The sequence below is a fragment of the Orcinus orca genome, chromosome 1 (assembly GCF_937001465.1).
Source record: "Orcinus orca chromosome 1, mOrcOrc1.1, whole genome shotgun sequence".
Taxonomy (NCBI): Eukaryota; Metazoa; Chordata; class Mammalia; order Artiodactyla; family Delphinidae; genus Orcinus; species Orcinus orca.
In genome coordinates, this window is record NC_064559.1 from 184,469,249 (window position 1) to 184,489,217 (window position 19,969).

Here is a 19,969-nt window from a genome sequence, read left to right on the forward strand (position 1 = left end):
CTTTACTGTGCAAAAGCTTTTTAGTTTGATGTCGTCCTATTTGTTTATTTTTGCTTTTGTTTCCCTTGCCTGAGGAGACATATCCAAAAAAAAAATCAATATTAATATTATGTTAAGACTGATGTCAATATATACACTACCATGTGTAAAATAGATAGCTATTGGAACCTGCTGTATAGCACAGAGAGCTCAGCTCAGTGCTCTGTGGTGACCTAGATGAGTGGGATGAGGGGGTGGGAGGAAAGTCCAAGAGGGAGGATATATATATATATATATATATATATATATATCTGATTCACTTTGTTGTACAGCAGAAACTTACACAACATTGTAAACCAACTATACCCCAATTAAAAAAAAAAAAAGGACTGAGGTCAGATAGCTGACTGCCTGTGTTTTCTTCAGGGAGTTTTATGGTTTCAGGCATTACATTTAAGTCTTTAATCCATTTTGAGTTTAATTTTATATGTGGTGTGATTAAGTAGTCCAGTTTCATTCTTTTGTGTTTAGCTGTCCAGTTCTCCCAACACCATTTATTGAAAAGGCTGTCTTTTCCCCATTGTATATTCTTGCCTCCTTTGTTGTAGATTAATTGATCATATAAGCATGGGCTTTTTTCTGGGCTCTCTGTTCTGTTCCATTGATCTGTGTATCTGTTTTTGCACCAGTACCATATTGTTTTGATTATTGTAGCTTTGTGGTATAGTTTTAAGTCAGGGAGCATGATACCTCCAGCTTTGTTCTTCTTTCTCAAGATTGCTTTGGCTATCCAGGGTCTTTGTGTTTCTGTACAAATACTAGAATTATTTGTTCTAGTTCTATGAAAAATGAATGTTTTTTGTTTTGTTCTGTTTTTGATAAGGATTGCATTGAATCTGTAGATTGTTCTGGGTAGTATGGTTATTTTAACAATATTAATTCTTCCAGTCCATGAGCATGGGATATCTTTACATTTGTTTGTCATCTTCAGTTTCTTTCATCAATGTCTTTTTTTTTTTTTTTTTGGCCACACCATGCTGCATGTGGGATCTTAGTTGCCTGATCAGGGATCGAACCCACGCCCCCTACACTGGAAGTGCAGAATCTTAACCACTGAATCGCCAGGGAATTCCTATCAATGTCTTTTTTTTATCCTCATAATATTTATTTATTTATTTATTATTGAGGTATAGTTGATGTACAGTATTGTATAAATTTCAGGTGATTCACAATTTTTAAAGGTTATACTCCATTTATAGTTATTATAAAATATTGACTATATTCCCTGTGTTGTACAATATATCCTTGTAGCTTATTTATTTTATACATAGAATATATAGAATTTTGAACCTCTTTATCCCCTACCCCTATCTTGCTCCTCCCCCATTCCCTCTCCCCACTGGTAACCACTAGTTTGTTCTCTATATCTATGAGACTTTATTTTTTGTTATATTCACTAGTTTGTTTTATTATTTAGATTCCACATAAACTTATAAGTGATATCATACAATATTTGCCTTTCTCTGTCTGACTTATTTCACTTAGCATAATACCCTCCAAGTCTGTCCATGTTGTTGCAGATGGCAAAATTTCATTCTTTTTTATGGCTGAGTAGTATTCCATTGTATATATATACCGCATCTTCTTTATCTGTTCATCTGTTCATGGACGCTTAGGTTGCTTCCATGTCTTGGCCATTGTAAATAATGCTGCATTGAACATTTCAAATTTGTTTTTGTTTTTATGGATATATACCCAGGAGTGGAATTGCTGGGTATGGAAATTCTATTTTTAGTTCTTTGAGAAACCTCCATACTGTTTTATACAGTGGTAGCCCCAGTTTACCTTCCCACCAACAGTGTACGAGGGCTCCCTTTTCTCTTTCATCATTGTCTTACAGTTTTCAGAGTATAAGTCTTTTACTTCTTTGGTTATATTTATTCCTAGGTATTACATTATTTTTGATGCAATTGTAAATGAGATTGTTTCCTTAATTTATCTTTCTGATAGATCATTATGAGTGTATAGAAATGCACCAGATTTCTCTATATTAATTTTGCATCCTACAACTTTACTGAATTCATTTATTAGTTCTAATAGTTTTTTGGTAGCATCTTTAGGATTTTCTATGTATAGTGTCATATCATCTGCAAACAGTGACAGTTTTACTTCTTTTCCAGTTTGGATTCCTTTGATTTCCTTTTGTTGTCAGATTGCTGTGGCTAGGACTTCCAGTGCTATGTTGAATAAAAGTAGTGTGAGTGGGCACCCTTGTCTTTTGTTGAGTATGATGTTGGCTGTGGGTTTGTTATATATGGCCTTTATTATGTTGAGGTATGTTCTGTCTATAGCCAGTTTTAGAGAGTTTTTGTCATAAATGGATGTTGAATTTTTGTCAGAAGCTTTTTCTGCATCTATTGAGATGATCATATGATTTTTATTCTTCAGTTTGTTAATGTGGTGTATCACATTGATTGGTTTGTGGATATTGAATCATCTTTGCATTGTGGGATAAATCCCACTTGCTCATGGTGTATGATCCTTTTCATGTAATGTTGAATTTGGTACGCTAGTACTTTGTTGAGAAGTTTTGCATCTATGTTCATCAGTGATATTGGTCTGTAATTTTCTTTTTTTGTGTGGTGGCTTTGTCTGTTTTTGGTATCAGGGTGACACTGGCCTTCTAGAATGAGTTCAAAAGTGTTCCTTTCTCTTCAATTTTTGGGAATATTTTGAGAAGGATACATGTTACTTCTTTAAATGTTTTGTAGAATTCACCTGTGAAGCTGTCTGGTCCTGGACTTTTGTTCACTGGGAGTTTTTTAAATTACTGATTTAATAATTTCATTACTGGAAATTAGTCTATGGCATGAACCAATTTTTGTGGCTGATAGAAATATTCTCTCTCTTGATTGTGGTTACATGGGTGTATACACTTGTCAAAACTCATTGACCTATACACTTTAAATGTGTGCAGTTTATTTTGTGTATTATACTTCAATTAGTTGATTTAAAAAAATCCATACAACCACCCTGTTTAACCACTCATCATTTCTCATTTGGATGAATGCAGTAACCTCCTAAAGGGTATTCCTGCTGTTGTCTCACTCCTTCAAACCCATACACTGTGCAACAACCTGAATGATTCATTTAAAACAAAAACCTGACCTACCTTGTCACTTCCCTGTATATAACCCTTTAATTGTCATCATCACCTGGCTTCTTAAAGTAGCATCTAATGTCTTCTTTAGTCTGACCCCTCACTGTCTTCCCAGCTCATCTTCTATTACTCCCTGCCTCTCACTTTGCTTATGACTCATTTCCCAACACTAGCCATGTTACTCTCATTTCTTGTGCTTTTATACTCATCTCTCCCCTCAGCCTCTTCCCTAGTTTACCCTTTAAAATGCATCTCAGGACTCTCCACCTCCAGAAGGTCTTTATTTACTTATTTAAACTATCCTTCTTCACATGCTTCCTCTCTCCAAGAAAGAGAAGTACTCCGATTATGTTTCTTTGGTTCAGTCATGGCTCTTATAGGTATATTTACCATTTTGGCTTATTATGTTTCTAGTCCTTTCTTCCCCACTAGATTGTGTGCTTGTTGAGCACAGTGATTATGTTTTAATTATATTTTGGATCCACAGGCCTGTTTTATAATAGTTGCTTAATACATATTTGTAAAAAGATTGAATATAAATATTAAGTAAGAAAAGAAGGTAAAAGTATACATAGTGTAATTATTACTACTTTGTTTTGAGCAAAACTCTTCGCATAGAAAAAAAATACTGGGAAGATTTATATCAACATTTTAACACCACTTTGGGTGATAAGATTAGTTTCTTTAATATTTTTGACAGTTTTGCATTTTTCAAAAAAAAAATTTAACATGCAGTTATTTCATGAGAGATGACCTAAAAAACTGGCTGTATAACTTTTGCCTATTCAAATGAATTTTTGCATTTCTCTAGGTCCACAACACAGATACAATTTCTAATCCCTTAACCACAGATCTGACTGCGAAGATTCCTGGTTGGTCAAATGTATCAGTTCAACCTGAGGCATCAGAGAACCCGGGTGCTACTCCTAGCATTCAGCAAGTAACAATCCCTGGGAAAATCCTGATTGCTACCCCTCTGCCAGTGGCTCCCTCCTCCAGTTATGCCACCTCTACCCCTCAGGCCTCTTTCCAGAGCACCTCAGCACCATACCCAGGTGAGGCCCTTTTCTTCTGTCCTTGGAGATAGGATGGGGAAATAGAGATTTTGATCAAAGTGTTCCCTGTTCGTGGAAAGAAAGGAGGGAGGCATGACTTTTAAATACTGTAGGTTAAAAAAATAATAATCCTGTTAATGTCCCTGTAATCATAGGACTTGGTCTCTCAATCCTTTTTTCAATAAGCTCCAGCCTATGGGTATTTTGAGGCTCTTTCCAGAGCCAAATTCCACTGTACCTAGATTCAATTAAGTAATGTTCAAGGAGCCAAGCAAGCAGAGGCCACTGGGAAGAAAGAGTCGGATCTGTATAACTGTTTGCCTTCTGAATGGGTGGTTGTGGGTCAGATATTTGTGTCTGTGATTTCGATAGCATCTTTATTTTTATTTTTTAAATGTTTATTTATTTATTTATTTAGGCCGTGCCATGTGGCTTATGGGATCTTAGTTCCTTGGCCAGGGATCAAACTGGGGCCACAGCAATGAAAGCACCGAGTCCTAACCACTGGACTGCCAGGGAATTCTGCATCTTTATTTTTTTTATTATTATTATTTTTTGCATTTTTATTTTTAAAGCAACTCATAGGAAGGAGATTTATACAGAGTGTTGCCTTAACAACAAGTCTGCTTCATAAGTTCTGTTCTAAGGTATTAGGAGGAAATGCTTAATCAAGGGAACTAAGTTGATCTTTATCCCCTGAAAAAGTCAACAGGGTGAAGCAAAGCCAGTGAAAACGAATTTTTGCCAATTTTTAATTTCCTAAGGTTTCCTTCAGTGGTAATATAACATAAAATTTTAGTGTTTCAGTCCTGAGGCACTAAAGTAATTTTTGTATTCAGGCAGAATGGTTGTAATTTTTGGTGTAATTGTGAAAGTTTTGGGCTGCGCTGTATATATATATAATTTTTTAAAATAAATTTATTTATTTATTTTTGGCTGTGTTGGGTCTTTGTTGCTGCATGCGGGCTTTCTCTAGTTGCGGTGAGCAGGGGCTACTCTTCATTGTGGTGCGCAGGCTTCTCATTGCAGTGGCTTCTCGTTGAAGAGCACAGGCTCTAGGCACACAGGCTTCAGTAGTTGTGGCACGCAGGCTCAGTTGTTGTGGCTCGTGGGCTCTAGAGCTCAGGCTCAGTAGTTGTGGTGCACGGGCTTAGTTGCTCCGTGGCATGTGGGATCTTCCCGGACCAGGGCTCAAACCCGTGTCCCCTGCATTGGCAGGCGGATTCTTAACCACTGCGCCACCAGGGAAGCCCTGCGCTGTATTTTTGACCATTATACTTTCTCTAAGTATAGTGATTTCCTTCTTTCTTTCTTTTCTTTTTTTTGAAAGTTACTGCAGCAATTCTTATTCCACCTGCTGGAGTGTCTAAATGCTGAAGCTTCCATAATGGATGGTTTCATTTCTCCCCAAGTGCAGTGTTCCCAAGCAGACAGATACATCTCAAATTTCATATTTGTCTAGGAAACCCTTTTCACCTTCCAGTCTTGGAATATGGGTGAACCAGCCAGTTGTTTGCTTTAAGCTCTCTAGTTCCTAGGTCTCATACCAAGTGAACAATTATTGTTAGAGAAATAAGATTTATATAATCAGTGGTTCTCAACAGCCTGTAAACATTTTTTGTTGTTACAACCGTGGAGGAGGGGTGCTACTGACATCTAGTGGGTAGAGACTAGGGATACTACTAAACATCTTACGGTGCACAGGAAAATCTCCCCCCATCCCAACCCCAACACGCACAAAGAATTGGTCCAAAATGTCGTGGTGCAGAGAATTGGTCCAAAGAATTGGTTGTGCCATAGTTGAGAAGCTTTGACATGTATGGAATAGCTGGTGAAAAGCAGAAATATAGTATCTAGCTATTAGCTGATGGATGTTCCAAAAATGCTAAAGTAGTTCAGGAAGTAGATCAGTTCGAACTGAAATGGTCTGGGAAGATTTTTTGGAGAGAAGCCTGGCTTTTAAGCTAGAAACAAAGTACTGTATTTATAATAAAGTAAGCACACACCCCAATTGAAGAAAAAAGCTTTAGCAAAGTCCCCAAGAGTAGACTTCTATGGAGCACAAGAGGGAAAATGAGTAAAACTAGAGGCAGAATCAGGTGGAAGGGTGAGATGATGTGATCAGATGATGATGGATCTCTGATGCCAGGTTAGGAATTTGGACTGAAACATGGTGTGGGAGTGGGGGTCTTAAGTAGGAGACTATCATGGTGGGTGAGTATTTTAGAAAAATTCATGGTGATGGGTGTTTTAGGGAGACAGAATGGATTAGAATGGGGAGAGCTAGCAGAGGGAAGGCCAGTTAAGATTCTTGGAATTATCTAAGTCTATGGCTGTATCAATTGAAATGGAAAGAAAATTAAGGCTGGCCTTGCGGAAGGAAAGGCCAGGCTGGCCTTGCCTTTTCCTCTAGGAACTTTATATATATATTTTATTAGAAAGTTATGTATCAGCATAAAGATGATCCTTGAAACAGAGTTGAACTCTGTTTATTGAATTCTGTGGAAAATACTATATAAAGAGGGCTTAGGGAAAGATCATAGTTAAAATACAGTGGAGAAAAACTCAGAGAGAAAGGAAGAAAGTGGAATAATATGGTGTCATGATAACCATGAGTTTTAAGATGGAGGCAGTCAGCAGTATGAGATACCACAGAGGTGAAGGATGAGGGTTGAGAAACAGCTATTAGATTTGCTAAGAAGCAGTTTGTTGATGACCTCTAAGGATCCTTTTCGGTGGAAAAGTGGGGGCACAGTCACGTTTCAGGGGATTAGAGAGTGGGTAAATAATGAGGAAATGAAGGCAGTAGCTGAATATTGTTTATAGAAGAAATTTGGCCATAAAAGGAAGGAGAGAAATGAGATAGTCTGGATCTAATTTCTTATCTCTTGTGTATTTTCTTCACTTCCAGTTATAAAGGAACTGGTGGTATCTGCTGGAAACAGTGTCCAGATTACCTTGCCTAAGAATGAAGTTCAGTTAAATGCATATGTTCTCCAAGAGCCAGTTGCAGGTAAAACATCCACTTATATTTGGTTAATGTTTTAATTCATAATGGAATCTACATACATTTACTGTCTGTAAAAGTCCTATGAGAATAAGATATAGCTTGAACATGCACAAATATTTATGTGATATGAGAGGCAACATAATGTTTGAGATCATGGGCTTTGATGTCAAGGCTGGGTTCAAATCTGAGCTCAGCCAGTCATTAGCTGAATGATTTTAAGCAAATTATTTAACTTCTCTAAGTTTCCATTTCTTTCTCAGTAAAATGAGGATAATAATTCCTACTTCATAAGGTTACTTTAAGAGCAAAATGAAATGGTATAACGTACCTATATACCTCAATGCCTAGCACATAGCTGATGCTCATTAAATGTAGATTTTATTATGCCCATTTAAAACTGGGACTCAGGTTAACCTGTTTATTTTGGCCAAACAACTAGTAAGTAGCAGATATAGAACTTGTAGAGAAGTTATTCAAGACTACTACTAATATAGATTTGTCATGTAAAAAAAAAGATAAACCCAATGTAATATACAATATTCAAATTTATAAAATATATAAATTAGGGGATGATTAATTTATTACTTAAGAAAACTTTTGTAATATGCGCATCCTTTTAACCTTTGAAGTACATGTTAATATACCAAAGTCTGACTTATAAACACGTATTCTCTTAAGATTATCTGTGACATGAAGTGAAGCAGATGTTGATGGAAAATGATTGCATTGGCTTTGTGTTAACTCTCATTATAAGGTTAGTCAAGTAGCTCATTGTAAGGCTAGTTAAGCAAAATGCCTTACTGTATTCAGGATGGGGTCCTTGCATTTTAGGTACACATGTTTCCAATACAATATCCCTAATTTCTGGGCCTAGTACCAAATAGTGTATTTATGCAAAAAGTACTTTTCCAGAACCTAAATGCCCTCTCTGTTCTTTTTTTTTTTTTTTTAAAGGAGATGTTGGGGGTAGGAGTTTATTAATTAATTTATTTTTGCTGCGTTGGGTCTTCGTTTCTGTGCAAGGGCTTTCTCTAGTTGTGGCAAGCGGGGGCCACTCTTCATCGCGGTGCGCGGGCCTCTCACTATTGCGGCCTCTCTTGTTGCGGAGCACAGGCTCTAGACGTGCAGGCTCAGTAGTTATGGCTCATGGTCCCAGCTGCTCCGCAGCATGTGGGATCCTCCCAGACCAGGGCTCAAACCCATGTCCCTTGCATTGGCAGGCAGATTCTTAACCACTGCGCCACCAGGGAAGCCCCCCCTCTCGGTTCTTTATTTCTGCCCTCACATTGAGTTTTCCTTATCAGTTCATTCCACCTTCCTATAGAGAAACATATTCCTTTCCTCCTCTGGTGATAAGTTAAGGTGAATGGATTTGGTGGCCTTTGAAGATGCAGGTAAAGAAAGAACTGCTTTGAGCTGCAGTTGCTTCCACTCTTCTGTGAAAGATATCCTGGCACTACTGTATTTTCTTTTCTAACCCCTATTTGCATATACATTTCTGTGAGTTGATATCACCTTGTATATCAGTATTCCAAAACACATCAGTTCAAAAACAGATTCTTTCAACTCTCCGCTCCCCAGTTTCTTCAGTCTTAATCAGATACATGAGATGGATGGTTTCAAACTTTCAAAGGTTGGGGATGATGAGGCAGGACCAGCTCTGCCTGTTCTTCATTCCTCTCATCTCCTATGGCAGCCCCTGCAGCACCTCTCAGGATCCCTCTAGGGTTCAGAGGCATGATTTGAAAACCACTGCCCTAAATCATTAAAACCATCTTTCTGTCTAACAGACCTGTACTCAGTTGTTCCTACCCTTAGGCAAATTCCTGTCTGTAAGGCATAATTCGTCCCCTGAGCATTTCTGTTCTAAGAGTATTGTCATTTGTTGAAATTTGTGTTGCTAGCCTTAGATGTTATAAAATTGTCAATTCCCAAGCTAGTGTGAGTCTGTTTTCTGTGTGGGGAAAAAGAATTTCTAACTACAGTTCAAGAAATGTCATGTCTTAGCACCAGTCCTACTTCTACTTCTTCTTTCCTGCTCCTCACGTAACCTAACTTCTACAGATACATTTATGAAAGCTGCCTGGGGCTGACAACTGGCCAAAACAAAGCTAGTATCCTCTGGAGGAAGGAAGAGTAATAGATCTTGTATCTCAGGCTTATAAAGTAAAATCTAGTCTTAAGACTGTTTGGAATTAAGTTCTGTGTGTTAACTTTTGAACTCATGAAGTAAGAAAAAGGTGACCATTCTCTGTAAGCATTTGAGACTTCTTTTTTTTTCCCTTTTATTTTTCCCTTTTTGGGTAGTAAATTAAATGAAACCTTCCTACTGAATCCCACCCATTCCTAGCCATAAATGCATCTTGTTCCAAAAAATATTTAAGACAACTTTAACTGGGGAGGGATTCCATTTAGATAACAGGATTCTATCCTCACGCTACCCAGTGATACAGTCTGAGCTACAAATGAGGACCATTTAATGCTTCATTTGATCTTAATTAATTTCAGTGGGGCCTGTTTTAAATGGGCCGTCCCCTACCACCTTCTGCAGTGTGTTATTTATTAGCTCAGCAGGAATGAAGTAGCTCTTTTAACTCACCAGGGTGTGATGACCTCAGTGAGACGAGTATTGTTAGCACTCTTTAAAAAGGTATTTTTGAACCATGTTATTTAGAAGTCATTGCTGTTCTTTGTTGCAAAAGAAGTTTTGCAAGAAAATGGCCTTTATTCCCAGTGAGTTCATCCATAGTGGTTTGTAGGGCATGTATTTTCACTGGGATGCCATACCATGAGCAACCTGGTATTTTAGGGGAGGATTGGCCCAAAGCAGCCTGGGTATGGGGCAGGAATGAGCATTGCTGGGAGAGAGTTGGAAGAAGCCCTAAGTATAGTTGAGTCAGCAGAATCCACCTTTTCTTTCAACAGAATGCTTGGTTTCCCTTTGGCTTTGGGGTAAAATCTTGAAAACTGAGGTCTTGTCAAGATTGAGAAAAATTTTGTTATTCACAGGCTATGTGGTTGCCCTCTTTGTGTGTAGGTGTGTGTTTTCATGATTTTTGTAACTGCCCTTCTATAGGAGAAACCTACACCTACGACTGGCAGCTGATTACTCATCCTAAAGACTACAGTGGAGAAATGGAAGGGAAACATTCCCAGATCCTCAAACTATCCAAGGTGAATTTGCTTCCTGTCATTTGCAGGGATGGGGTAGAGGTGCTGACCATTTTCTAACATGTATAATATAGAATTTTCTGTCCACACTTAACTTAGGAACAGTCTTTCAGAAGCGAATCCTCCAAAAGTCTGGCTGGCTGACATCCAGTATTTGTTAGTGTATGATTCTCAAATTTTCATTTATGGTGAGAATATTGTATAAGCATAGTGGTGATAGCTGAAAATACACACTAAACAGCTTTTAAGGGTAACATAAGGATTTTAGAATTTGGGAGATAAGCTAGGTTATTTGTGGCCACATGACTGTGTAAATTGGCTCAGTCTTTTTTTGGGATTCAGTGTAGTTATTAAGAGCCATAAAAATGTTCATATTCTTTGGCCAAGCAATTGCTTTTTCCTTCCTTCCTTCTTTCTTTCTTTCTTCCTTCCTCCCTCCCTGCCGTCCTTCCTTCCTTCCATCCTTCCTTCCTTTCTTTCCTCTCTTTCTTTCAACAACTGTTCATTGTACACTAGTTATGTGGCAGGTATTGGGGATTTACTAGTGAATTAATCATAATATTAACATTTAAGGAAAATACAGTCTAGTAGGTGCTACTGACCAGAAGCAGGTAATTATAACAGGAGTCCACTAGGTCAGTGCATGGGGTATTGAAGCCCTGGGGAGTTAGAATAGATGTTTTAGAGTTGGCCTAGTTGGGTCATGAAAGGTGACTGGCTTACTGGGTAAAGGGTGGAGTGGTAATACCCCAAGCAGAGGAAGCAATATGTCAACTGGGCCAAATAATAGAGAGAAATGTGGGAAAAAGGGAATTTTACGTGGTTCATCCTGACTGGATCCCATGGTATGAGAGGAACAGTGGCACAAGTAAGTTGGAGAGATGCAGGTGCCAGATGGCACAGAGCCTTGTGTGCCAGAGTGAGGCCTTGGGCTCTTATCCAGAGGGAATATGGTGCCTTTGAAAGGTTTTAAGCAGGAGAATGACATGTTCAGATTTTCAGTTTAGAAGGATCACCCTGACTGCAGGTTGGAGGAGATACGACTCAAACTAGGGAGACCAGGGAGGAATCTGTTGAAAAATGTAGGTGTGAGATGATAATAGTCTGAGTGAAAAAAAAACTAAATAAATAAAATAAAACTTAAAAACCACCTATTGAGCTCTTACCATGTGCCAGAAACAGTGCGAATTATTTTATGCAGTTATTTCATTTAATCTTCCTAACAACCCCAAGATGTAAATATTAGTATTTGTTTTACAAATGACGAAAATAAAAATTAGAAAAACAAAGTGGTTTGGCCAAAGTGCACAAAGCTATTAAATGGTAGATTTGAACTGGAACTTTCCATCTCTAAGCCCATGCTCTTAACAACTGTGCTATGATGAATGGTTAAAAACTAAGGTGATGACAGTGTGAATGGAGAGAAGTGGGTGGATTTGAGAAATATTATGGAGGTCAACCTGGTGATCAATTAATTGGGTGGAGGTGTTGAGGAAGAGAAGTCCAGGATAATTTTAGCCTTTTGGCTTAGACACTTCATTGGATGTTGGTATCTTTGTGGTGATCTTCACTGAAATGAGGAACATAGATAGAGGAGCAGGTTTGGAAGAGGTTTTCAGATGATTAATTCATGTTGGGACAGAATGAGTTTGAGGTACCTGTGAAACATTTGAGTGGAGGGATCAATAAGTAGTTGGGGGTAAGGGGCTAGAGATCAGGATGCAAGTCTGGGCTGGAGAGATAAATTTGTACACCAGCGTCAAATAGTTGACAACTGAAGCCATGAATAGATGAAAACATCCAGAGAGGGTGTAGAGTGAAGTAATAAATGGATTGCAATTGGAATGCTGGAGAACACTGTCATTAAACGTATGGAAGAAAGAGGAAATGGAAGAAAATGAGGAGTCGGCCTAGAAGTGAAAGCCAAGGAAGGAGAGCATTACAAGAAGAAGGAAGTGGTCAAAAATGCTCCATGCATTCAATTAGCGTTTACCCAAAGAAGATAATTCAAAAGAAAGAAAAAAACCATTTTACCTGAAAGGTGTTCACCACAGCATTAGTTATAATAGTAAAATTTTGGAAACAACCCAAATATCCAACAATGTGAAATGCTTATGTGAATCATGTCACATTTATTCATGTACTATTCTGCAGCCATTAAAATGACTATTTAAGAGACTGTTCTAATGGGGAAAGTGTTCATGCTAAATGAATGGAAGAAAGAATAATAAAAAGTTTGATATATCGTGATTTTAGCTAGGCCCTGAATACCACTGAAATATGAGCTCCTCAAGGGTAGGGACCTTATCTAATTCCTCTCCAAACCCCAGGCCTAGGACAATGACCACATATAATTGATTCTCAATACATGTTTGTTGGACAGATGTACTGTTTATAGCTCTTTTTTTTGGATGTGGTAAAAGATTAGAAGGAAATAAGAAAAATGTGATTAGTTGGGGTGTTAGGACAATGGGATTGTGGGTGATTTTTTTTAATGTTCTTACAGTTAGTGGAAATCAGGAGGGGGAAATATTCAGATATTTGAGAGCTATTTGGTGTTTTTTACAAAATGTTTTTCTTTGCAGAGATGATTGTTTTAATTTCATAACTGTGAAGTAGGATGGTTGGGCCCTTAATGTTCTTCTGAAAAGAAAATGGGAGTACAGAGATGTTGAAATCCCTTCTGTTGTTCCGAGTCAGCTAGTAATAAGATTCACATGAAAAGCTGTGGTTTTTTAGTTTATAATTCATTGTTTCATATCTTCAGCTAGTTTACTTTCTCCATTTTGGAAATGGTGCAAGAAGAGGAGAATTCAAGAAACAACATTGGAAAATTCAGATATATGTGTTATTTTAAATATTATGCTGCTGTTTGTGGTTGTCTAAAAGATCTTCTCTCACTTCTGCAGCTCACTCCAGGCCTGTATGAATTCAAAGTGATTGTAGATGGTCAAAATGCCCACGGGGAAGGCTATGTGAATGTGACAGTGAAACCAGGTATGTTACCCAGCCCTGGCCATGTCTCCACTGCTCCTTCTGCAGGATTCCCAAGGAGATGGAGATTTGATGTTAGGGGTTTTAAATTCTCATTCTTTTTTTGTAATATATTTACGTATTGGGCAATTCCTAGTTCACAAAGCTTGTTTGTTGTCCACCTCTACTCAGCTTGCTTGAAAGCAAGAAGTTGCTGCTGTAGTACTTCTGATGTAGTAGATAGGACATGAGCATTGAAAGAAATTGAAAGAATGCGCAGGGCATGGCCTTAGCAGTCGTCAGGTTTAGAAGAGGCTTTAACACTCCCAGGTGTCTTAGGTTAGAATGGCAACCTGATCTGTGACTTTACCATTTGGTGATGCTCAGCTCTCACTTATGTAATGAAAAATGACTTATGCTCCACCCAGATATGGCCTGCTTCTCCTATAATTTATAAAGACCCTCTTCCAATTTCTTGTGGGTCATGTTCTTGCAGAGCCCCGTAAGAATCGGCCTCCTGTTGCCATTGTGTCACCACAGTTCCAGGAGATCTCTCTGCCAACCACTTCTACAGTCATTGATGGCAGCCGTGAGTACTTGTCTAGGCATGATGTTTAAGAGCCTTCACTGTGTACTGGTAGAAGGTTTGGGGCCAACTATGTCTGCATACTGTTTAGGCCAGTCCTCTTGGCCGTGTTAGGGGAAGACCAACCATCTGAAGCAATTGATTAGGAAGTAAAAACCAGACAGGCCCTGTTTCAAATCCCCATGTGGGGCTTCCCTGGTGGCGCAGTGGTTGAGTGTCCGCCTGCCGATGCAGGGGACACGGGTTCGTGCCCCTGTCTGGGAAGATCCCACATGCCGCAGAGCGGCTAGGCCCACGAACTATGGCCACTGAGCCTGCGCGTCCGGAGCCTGTGCTCCGCAACGGGAGAGGCCACAGCAGTGACAGGCCCGCGTACCGCAAAAAAAAAAAAAAAAAGAAGAAAATCCCCGTGTGGCCTGTCTGCAGTGATAGTTCTGCTCTGATATGGTAAGAAAGTAGGATTGTTCATGTGTTTAGCATTATTTTAGTTGAAACTTGCTGGTTTTCAAATTCGCTTGCCTGGAGTTGCCATCCTTAGCTATGGAAACAAAGCTCCTTCCTATCATGACAAGATAAGTAACTGAGAGTCTTGACAAAGAGCTCTCACTCAGCTATCACTGCCTAGCAAGATTCTCGTTAGCCTTCTCCTGGAGAGACTCACAGAATGGAGCACACACCCCTGCCTGGGCCCATTGTTAACATGTCACCCTTCAGAGGAGTGTCACCTGATGGGTGACATGAGACGATTTCTGGGCCTTGGCTCTGTGTGTGCAAGAGGTTTCGGGCCTGTCGCCCTCCAGCATTGGCTTGGTCTCTCTGGAGGCCCGTTAAGGCCCTGTCACCCCTGAGTGTCTTGGCACAACAGGGGCTTGTGGCAGAGGCAGCTGCTGCTTTAGCAGAGGGATCTCTAGCGGGTTAAACCTTTCATGTAGGTGATTCTGGCCAGAAGAGGAGGACAGAAGAGTAGCAGGCCAAGAGGAAGAGGCAGAATAGGAAGAAACACTTGTGAGAATGGCAGAAAGGGTTCACTTCGTACCATTTTATTTTATATTTTTGATTCGATCAAAGTTGAATAATATGTAAAGGTACACAGTGAAAAGAATCACTACCCTCCCGGTCTCCCAACTATCCAGTTTTCCTCCAGGCAACCAATGGTATTATCTTATGTATCTTTCCAGAGATATTTGATGCGTATTTAAGAAAATACATATACAGTCCTTATGACAACACATTACGTGCACTGTTACATACAGTGCTTGTTTCTATATGTTGGAGAATTTTTCTGAATTAATACATGCAATACTTCTTCATTCTTTTTTTCCTTTAATGATTACATAACCTTCCATGATATGAATATATGATTTCATTGTATGAATATGTACTTGTTTTCAACCTCTATTGATGACCATTTAGATTATTTTTGACTTGCTATTACAAATAACATTATCGTGAATAATCTTGTAAGCATCACATTTAACACAAATGTTAAATGTCCTACAGATACACAACACAAGTGCAAGTAGATCTGAAGGATTAAATTCTTAGAAGAGGAATTGCAGGGACAAAGATAAATTTTCCCAAATTGCTCCTTATAGAGGTTGTATCAATTTATGCTTCCACCATGACTTATGAGGGGGCCTCTTTCCCCACACTTTTTACCCACATAATGTGTTGTGAAACTTTGGTGTTTACCAATTTGAGAGGTTAAAAAATGCTATCTCAAGTGTAATTTAAATTTGCATTTCTTTTTTAAGTGAGGTTGAATATCTTTTCATGTGTTTAAGACCTTTTGATTCTCCTTTTTTTATACATATACTTAATACAGTAGCGTTTTAACCAGAGGTTGCCTGTGTTGGAGTCCTTGGAAAACTACACAGTGGAATATTCATAGAGAGGCAGAATGACCCAATAATCCGAGGGAAGAAACACTCTGGGGAGATAGTCTGTAATTTCATGAAGTTTTCCTAGCCTCAAATCTCTGGGTAGTTGCCCTGGTTTGTATAAACTGGATAAGTGCTAAGACCCAGTGCTCTCATGCTGTAACTGATATTTCTTTATGGTCAAGAAAGCACGGATGATGATAAGATCGTCCAGTACCATTGGGAAGAACTTAAGGGACCTCTGAGAGAAGAGAAGATTTCTGAAGATACGGCCATATTAAAACTAAGTAAGCTCGTCCCTGGGAACTACACTTTCAGGTAAATTTGGATCCTTCAAGTTTACCATAGGCCATTTTTTTCCCCTTATGGGTTTTACATTCTTATAGGAGTCACTCTGACAGATATCAAATTCCCTGTAGAGTTGGCTGATAATATAGCCTTTGGTTCCACTGGTTCTTTGAGCCATGTTGTAACTGTGGTCACAATAGTGATAACTTTTTAGGGCAAAGGTTCTTGCATAATAGATCAGGATCCACACAGCTAATCCTTCTCAGAGCCTTATTTGGCATATATCCAAACCTTTTTTTAGAATTTCTGTCATTAAGTGAAAGGGCCCATCTTCCTTTGCCTTTTCTCAGGAAAAATCTAGAAGGAATCTACTCTCATCTCTCCCCTTTGGGAAATGCTTCCTCAACTTAGGATATATCAAAATCTTTATTTTGACTTAGTGGTTTATTTGAATATGATTTGTAGCATCTTTCTCTGTTGGGGCTTTTCAGAGAATTTGATTCAAAGATAGTTCTTTTGGGAACTAGTGTTGATATACTAGACTGTGATTAATGAGTGTGAGGCTGACCCTAGAGTAATCCTCCTTATATTTGCATTATTCACTGTAGGCTATGAAGCACTCGTACGTGAGTGTCACGCAAACACCATATGTACACTATACCATCCTCATTTTACATCTGAGAAAAATGAGGCTTGGTGTATTTACTAACTTCTCTGAGGTCACACAGCTAGAGCTGAAATGCAGATTTTCTAATCCCCAAGTCAGGACTCATTCTACTCTGCTCCTTGACTTGGCCTATATGTATTTTGTTTATGCTTCCTTGAATGCCCTTCTCAATCTGTTGGGACTCCGCCTATCTTTAAGAACCTCCTCAGTTTTCTGTGAGGCTCTCTGAGATCCCTCCAGAGAGGAGAGGGTATGTCCCTCCTCTTTCCCTGTTGCACTCAGTGCCTCTGTGTGGTGCCTGCCATGGTGCAACGGCTTGTTCATGGGTATCTGTCTTCCCCACTGGATCTGAGATTAACCACGTTTTAGACACTACCAGAGACGCAGCAAGGAATGTCCTAGCACAGCACCTACCATACAAATAAATATACAAGTTCTGACTTAGCAGCACTCTCACTGACTCAAGACTTCAAGTGAATGAAGGGTAGCTGCTATTACAACAAGGTAGGAGCCTTCTCACTGAGTTAAAATGGAAATGTGAGTTGGTTTTCGCCTTGGATTTCTAATATAGGAATTTTAACATTTATGGAATTTAGCCTGGGCGATGTTCATCCTTTTTGAAATAGTAACAATAATAGCTACTGCTTCTTGAACATTTTCTGTGTTAAGTACTGTTCTGAGCTCTTTGCACGCAGTAGCTCATTTAACCCTTGTACCTGGTATTATAATGGCTCTTATTTTACAGATTAGGAAATATTGTCACAGAGAGGTTAAGTAACTTGCCCAAGGTCACACAGGTTGTCTGATTCCAGAGTCTGAGCTTTTAACCACAATGTTAACCTAGAGTGTTTTGGGTGAATGGGATATTGGGTGCAGTTCTTTTTTTCTAAGCCTCAGTCCATGAAATGATGGGATTGGGTTTGATTAGCATTAAGGTCCAATCTGTTTGATTGCACTTACCTTTTCCTCTCCCCTGCTTTTACACACCAGTAGCCTCTTTCCCCAGCCCTGTGGTCAGCTGCTGTTTGGTTCCAGAACTTTTGTGTGCAAGCCAGGGACTGTCTGAGGTGAAAGTCAGCGTAATGGGCAGCTGCCATTTGCCATCTGTCTATAACTTGCTTTTGTTCTGAAATAGGAGACAAATAAGACATGTTTTAAAAAAAAAAAAAACTGAAAACAGAGAAACTGGAAAGAGAGGAAAACTTCTGTGGATTTTTCTTTTTCAGATGTTTGCTGATTTGCACATGTCTGTGTGTCTGATATTTTTGTGTTCTTTTTCTAAAAGCTGTAATATCAGAAGTCCCCTTAAGATCATAGGTAAAAAGTGAGATTGTGGGTTAAAAACCCCACAGATGTCTGGCTCTTTCTGTGGCTGGTTGTGAGATTTAAACAAACGACATGTCTTTTATATGCTTTTCCTCTTTCTGTCAGCAAAATGGAAGCAGCCCAAACCTCCTTGCTTGCTTATGCTCACATTTTGAGGTGGCAAGAGAAGCTTTAGGCTGTTCAGCTGGAAGGCATCATTTAGGTAGAAGCCTGCCTCTTACAAATGAACATTTTTTTTTTCTCTTGCAAATTCTCTTTCACACTGGCACAAACTGTGGGACGCTTGCGTAGGAGAATTCATTTCCATCTCAGTCTTCTATCTTACTGGAGCTAGCCCCCCTGGTCCATCCTAGAGGCTGTCTGCCCAGGAAGTCCATTCTTGTGCTGTGTACACAGCCAAAACAGGATGATGGGAGGAGAGCCTGCTGCAGTCAGAGCTTGCTTTATTTAGTGTAGTGTCTTTGAACCCCATAGGAATAGTGGCCAGGGATTATTGCTTCTTAAGACTTGGTTCTGGGCTTTGGAGTCAGAGAACTGGGCTTGCATGTTGGCTCACTATTTAGCTCTGGGCAGGTTTCTTACCTCTCTAAGGCTTCTATAATAGTGAGGTTGATGATACCTATTCTATATGATTGTTGTGAGGGCCAGATCAGATAATGCTTATAAAGGTACCAGCCACAGACACTTGCAGGCAGCAGAGTGAAATGGTGCTGGAGATATACTATCTAGATTTAGATCCTGACTCCACTGTTTTCAAGCTTTCAAGCTTGGGCAAGTTACTTTACCTCTTTTTGCCTCGGTCGCCTCATATGTATAAGGAGTAAAATAGGGATAGTACTTTATAGAGCTGTTGTAAGGATTGAATGAGATACAAAGTGCTTAGAACAGTGCCTGGCACACAGTAAACCCTCAGTCGGTGTTAGCTTCTAGTATTATTCTAACTTTCCAAAAAGAATGCGTTAGAATTGGTTACCGATTGGTAATCCTGCCACATTGGTATTTTTTAGCCTTGATTTTCAGTTCTTCCATGTTTATTCCTCTTTCTTTAAGACCATCCCTGATTGCATTCCTCTCTCTTTCCTGATAGCTTGACTGTAGTAGACTCTGATGGAGCTACCAACTCTACCACTGCAAGCCTGACAGTGAACAAGGCTGTGGATTACCCCCCTGTGGCCAATGCAGGCCCCAACCAAGTGATCACCCTGCCCCAAAACTCCATCACCCTCTTTGGGAATCAGAGCACTGATGATCACGGCATCACCAGCTATGAGTGGTCACTCAGCCCAAACAGCAAAGGGAAAGTGATGGAGATGCAGGTAGGAGGGAATAGTTTCTGTCTTTTCTTGCCCAGGGAATTAGAGCTGCTGGACTGGGTCACCCATCCAAGGCTTATATTTCTCCATCTTAATAACCAAAGTCAGATTAGTGAATAGAACATTTGAATTTTTTAAAAAATCTAGAAAGATTAAGGGGCCTTTAGTTAACACATTAGCAAAAACTTTATCTTAAATGTTTAGTATTAGAGGAAAAGACTGGTAGCTGCTCTAGGATAATTTCAGGGAGTAAAATTCTTTAGAAGCTACAAGGGTGCAAATTTTTTTTTGTTTTATACAGCACAGGACAATTTATTGATTTATTTTTAACAGTCGTGAGTTACAGTACTACATAACCCCTCCATGGACTCTTTACAGCAACCGTCTCCTTTTCAAAAGTCCCTTTTTTCCCAAACATTCCGTCCAAAGGATGAATGGTCTACTTGCACCCAGTGCCATCCAAATGTTCAAGTCAAAAATATTTATACATTTTACATTTAGTTCTTTATTTTTTTGTCTGCTAAAAATAGTATTGCAAGTTTGGGCTTCTTTTGACATAAA

General features: G+C 39.2%; 1 protein-coding gene across 5 annotated transcripts in view; it reads left to right on the forward strand.

Moving 5' to 3' along the window:
* The window catches only part of KIAA0319L (KIAA0319 like), a 118,030-nt gene that overhangs the window by 64,465 nt on the left and 33,596 nt on the right, over positions 1 to 19,969 (forward strand). For 4 of the 5 annotated variants that reach the window (XM_033422159.2, XM_033422160.2, XM_033422158.2 and 1 more), the window contains exons 4-10: positions 3,951 to 4,194; positions 7,106 to 7,207; positions 10,281 to 10,378; positions 13,285 to 13,372; positions 13,845 to 13,937; positions 16,000 to 16,132; positions 19,183 to 19,411. In XM_033422159.2, the coding sequence (XP_033278050.1) occupies positions 3,951 to 4,194; positions 7,106 to 7,207; positions 10,281 to 10,378; positions 13,285 to 13,372; positions 13,845 to 13,937; positions 16,000 to 16,132; positions 19,183 to 19,411 (987 nt within the window). The remainder of the gene's footprint in view (positions 1 to 3,950; positions 4,195 to 7,105; positions 7,208 to 10,280; positions 10,379 to 13,284; positions 13,373 to 13,844; positions 13,938 to 15,999; positions 16,133 to 19,182; positions 19,412 to 19,969) is intronic. The other variant, XM_033422161.2, reaches the window with a different exon arrangement.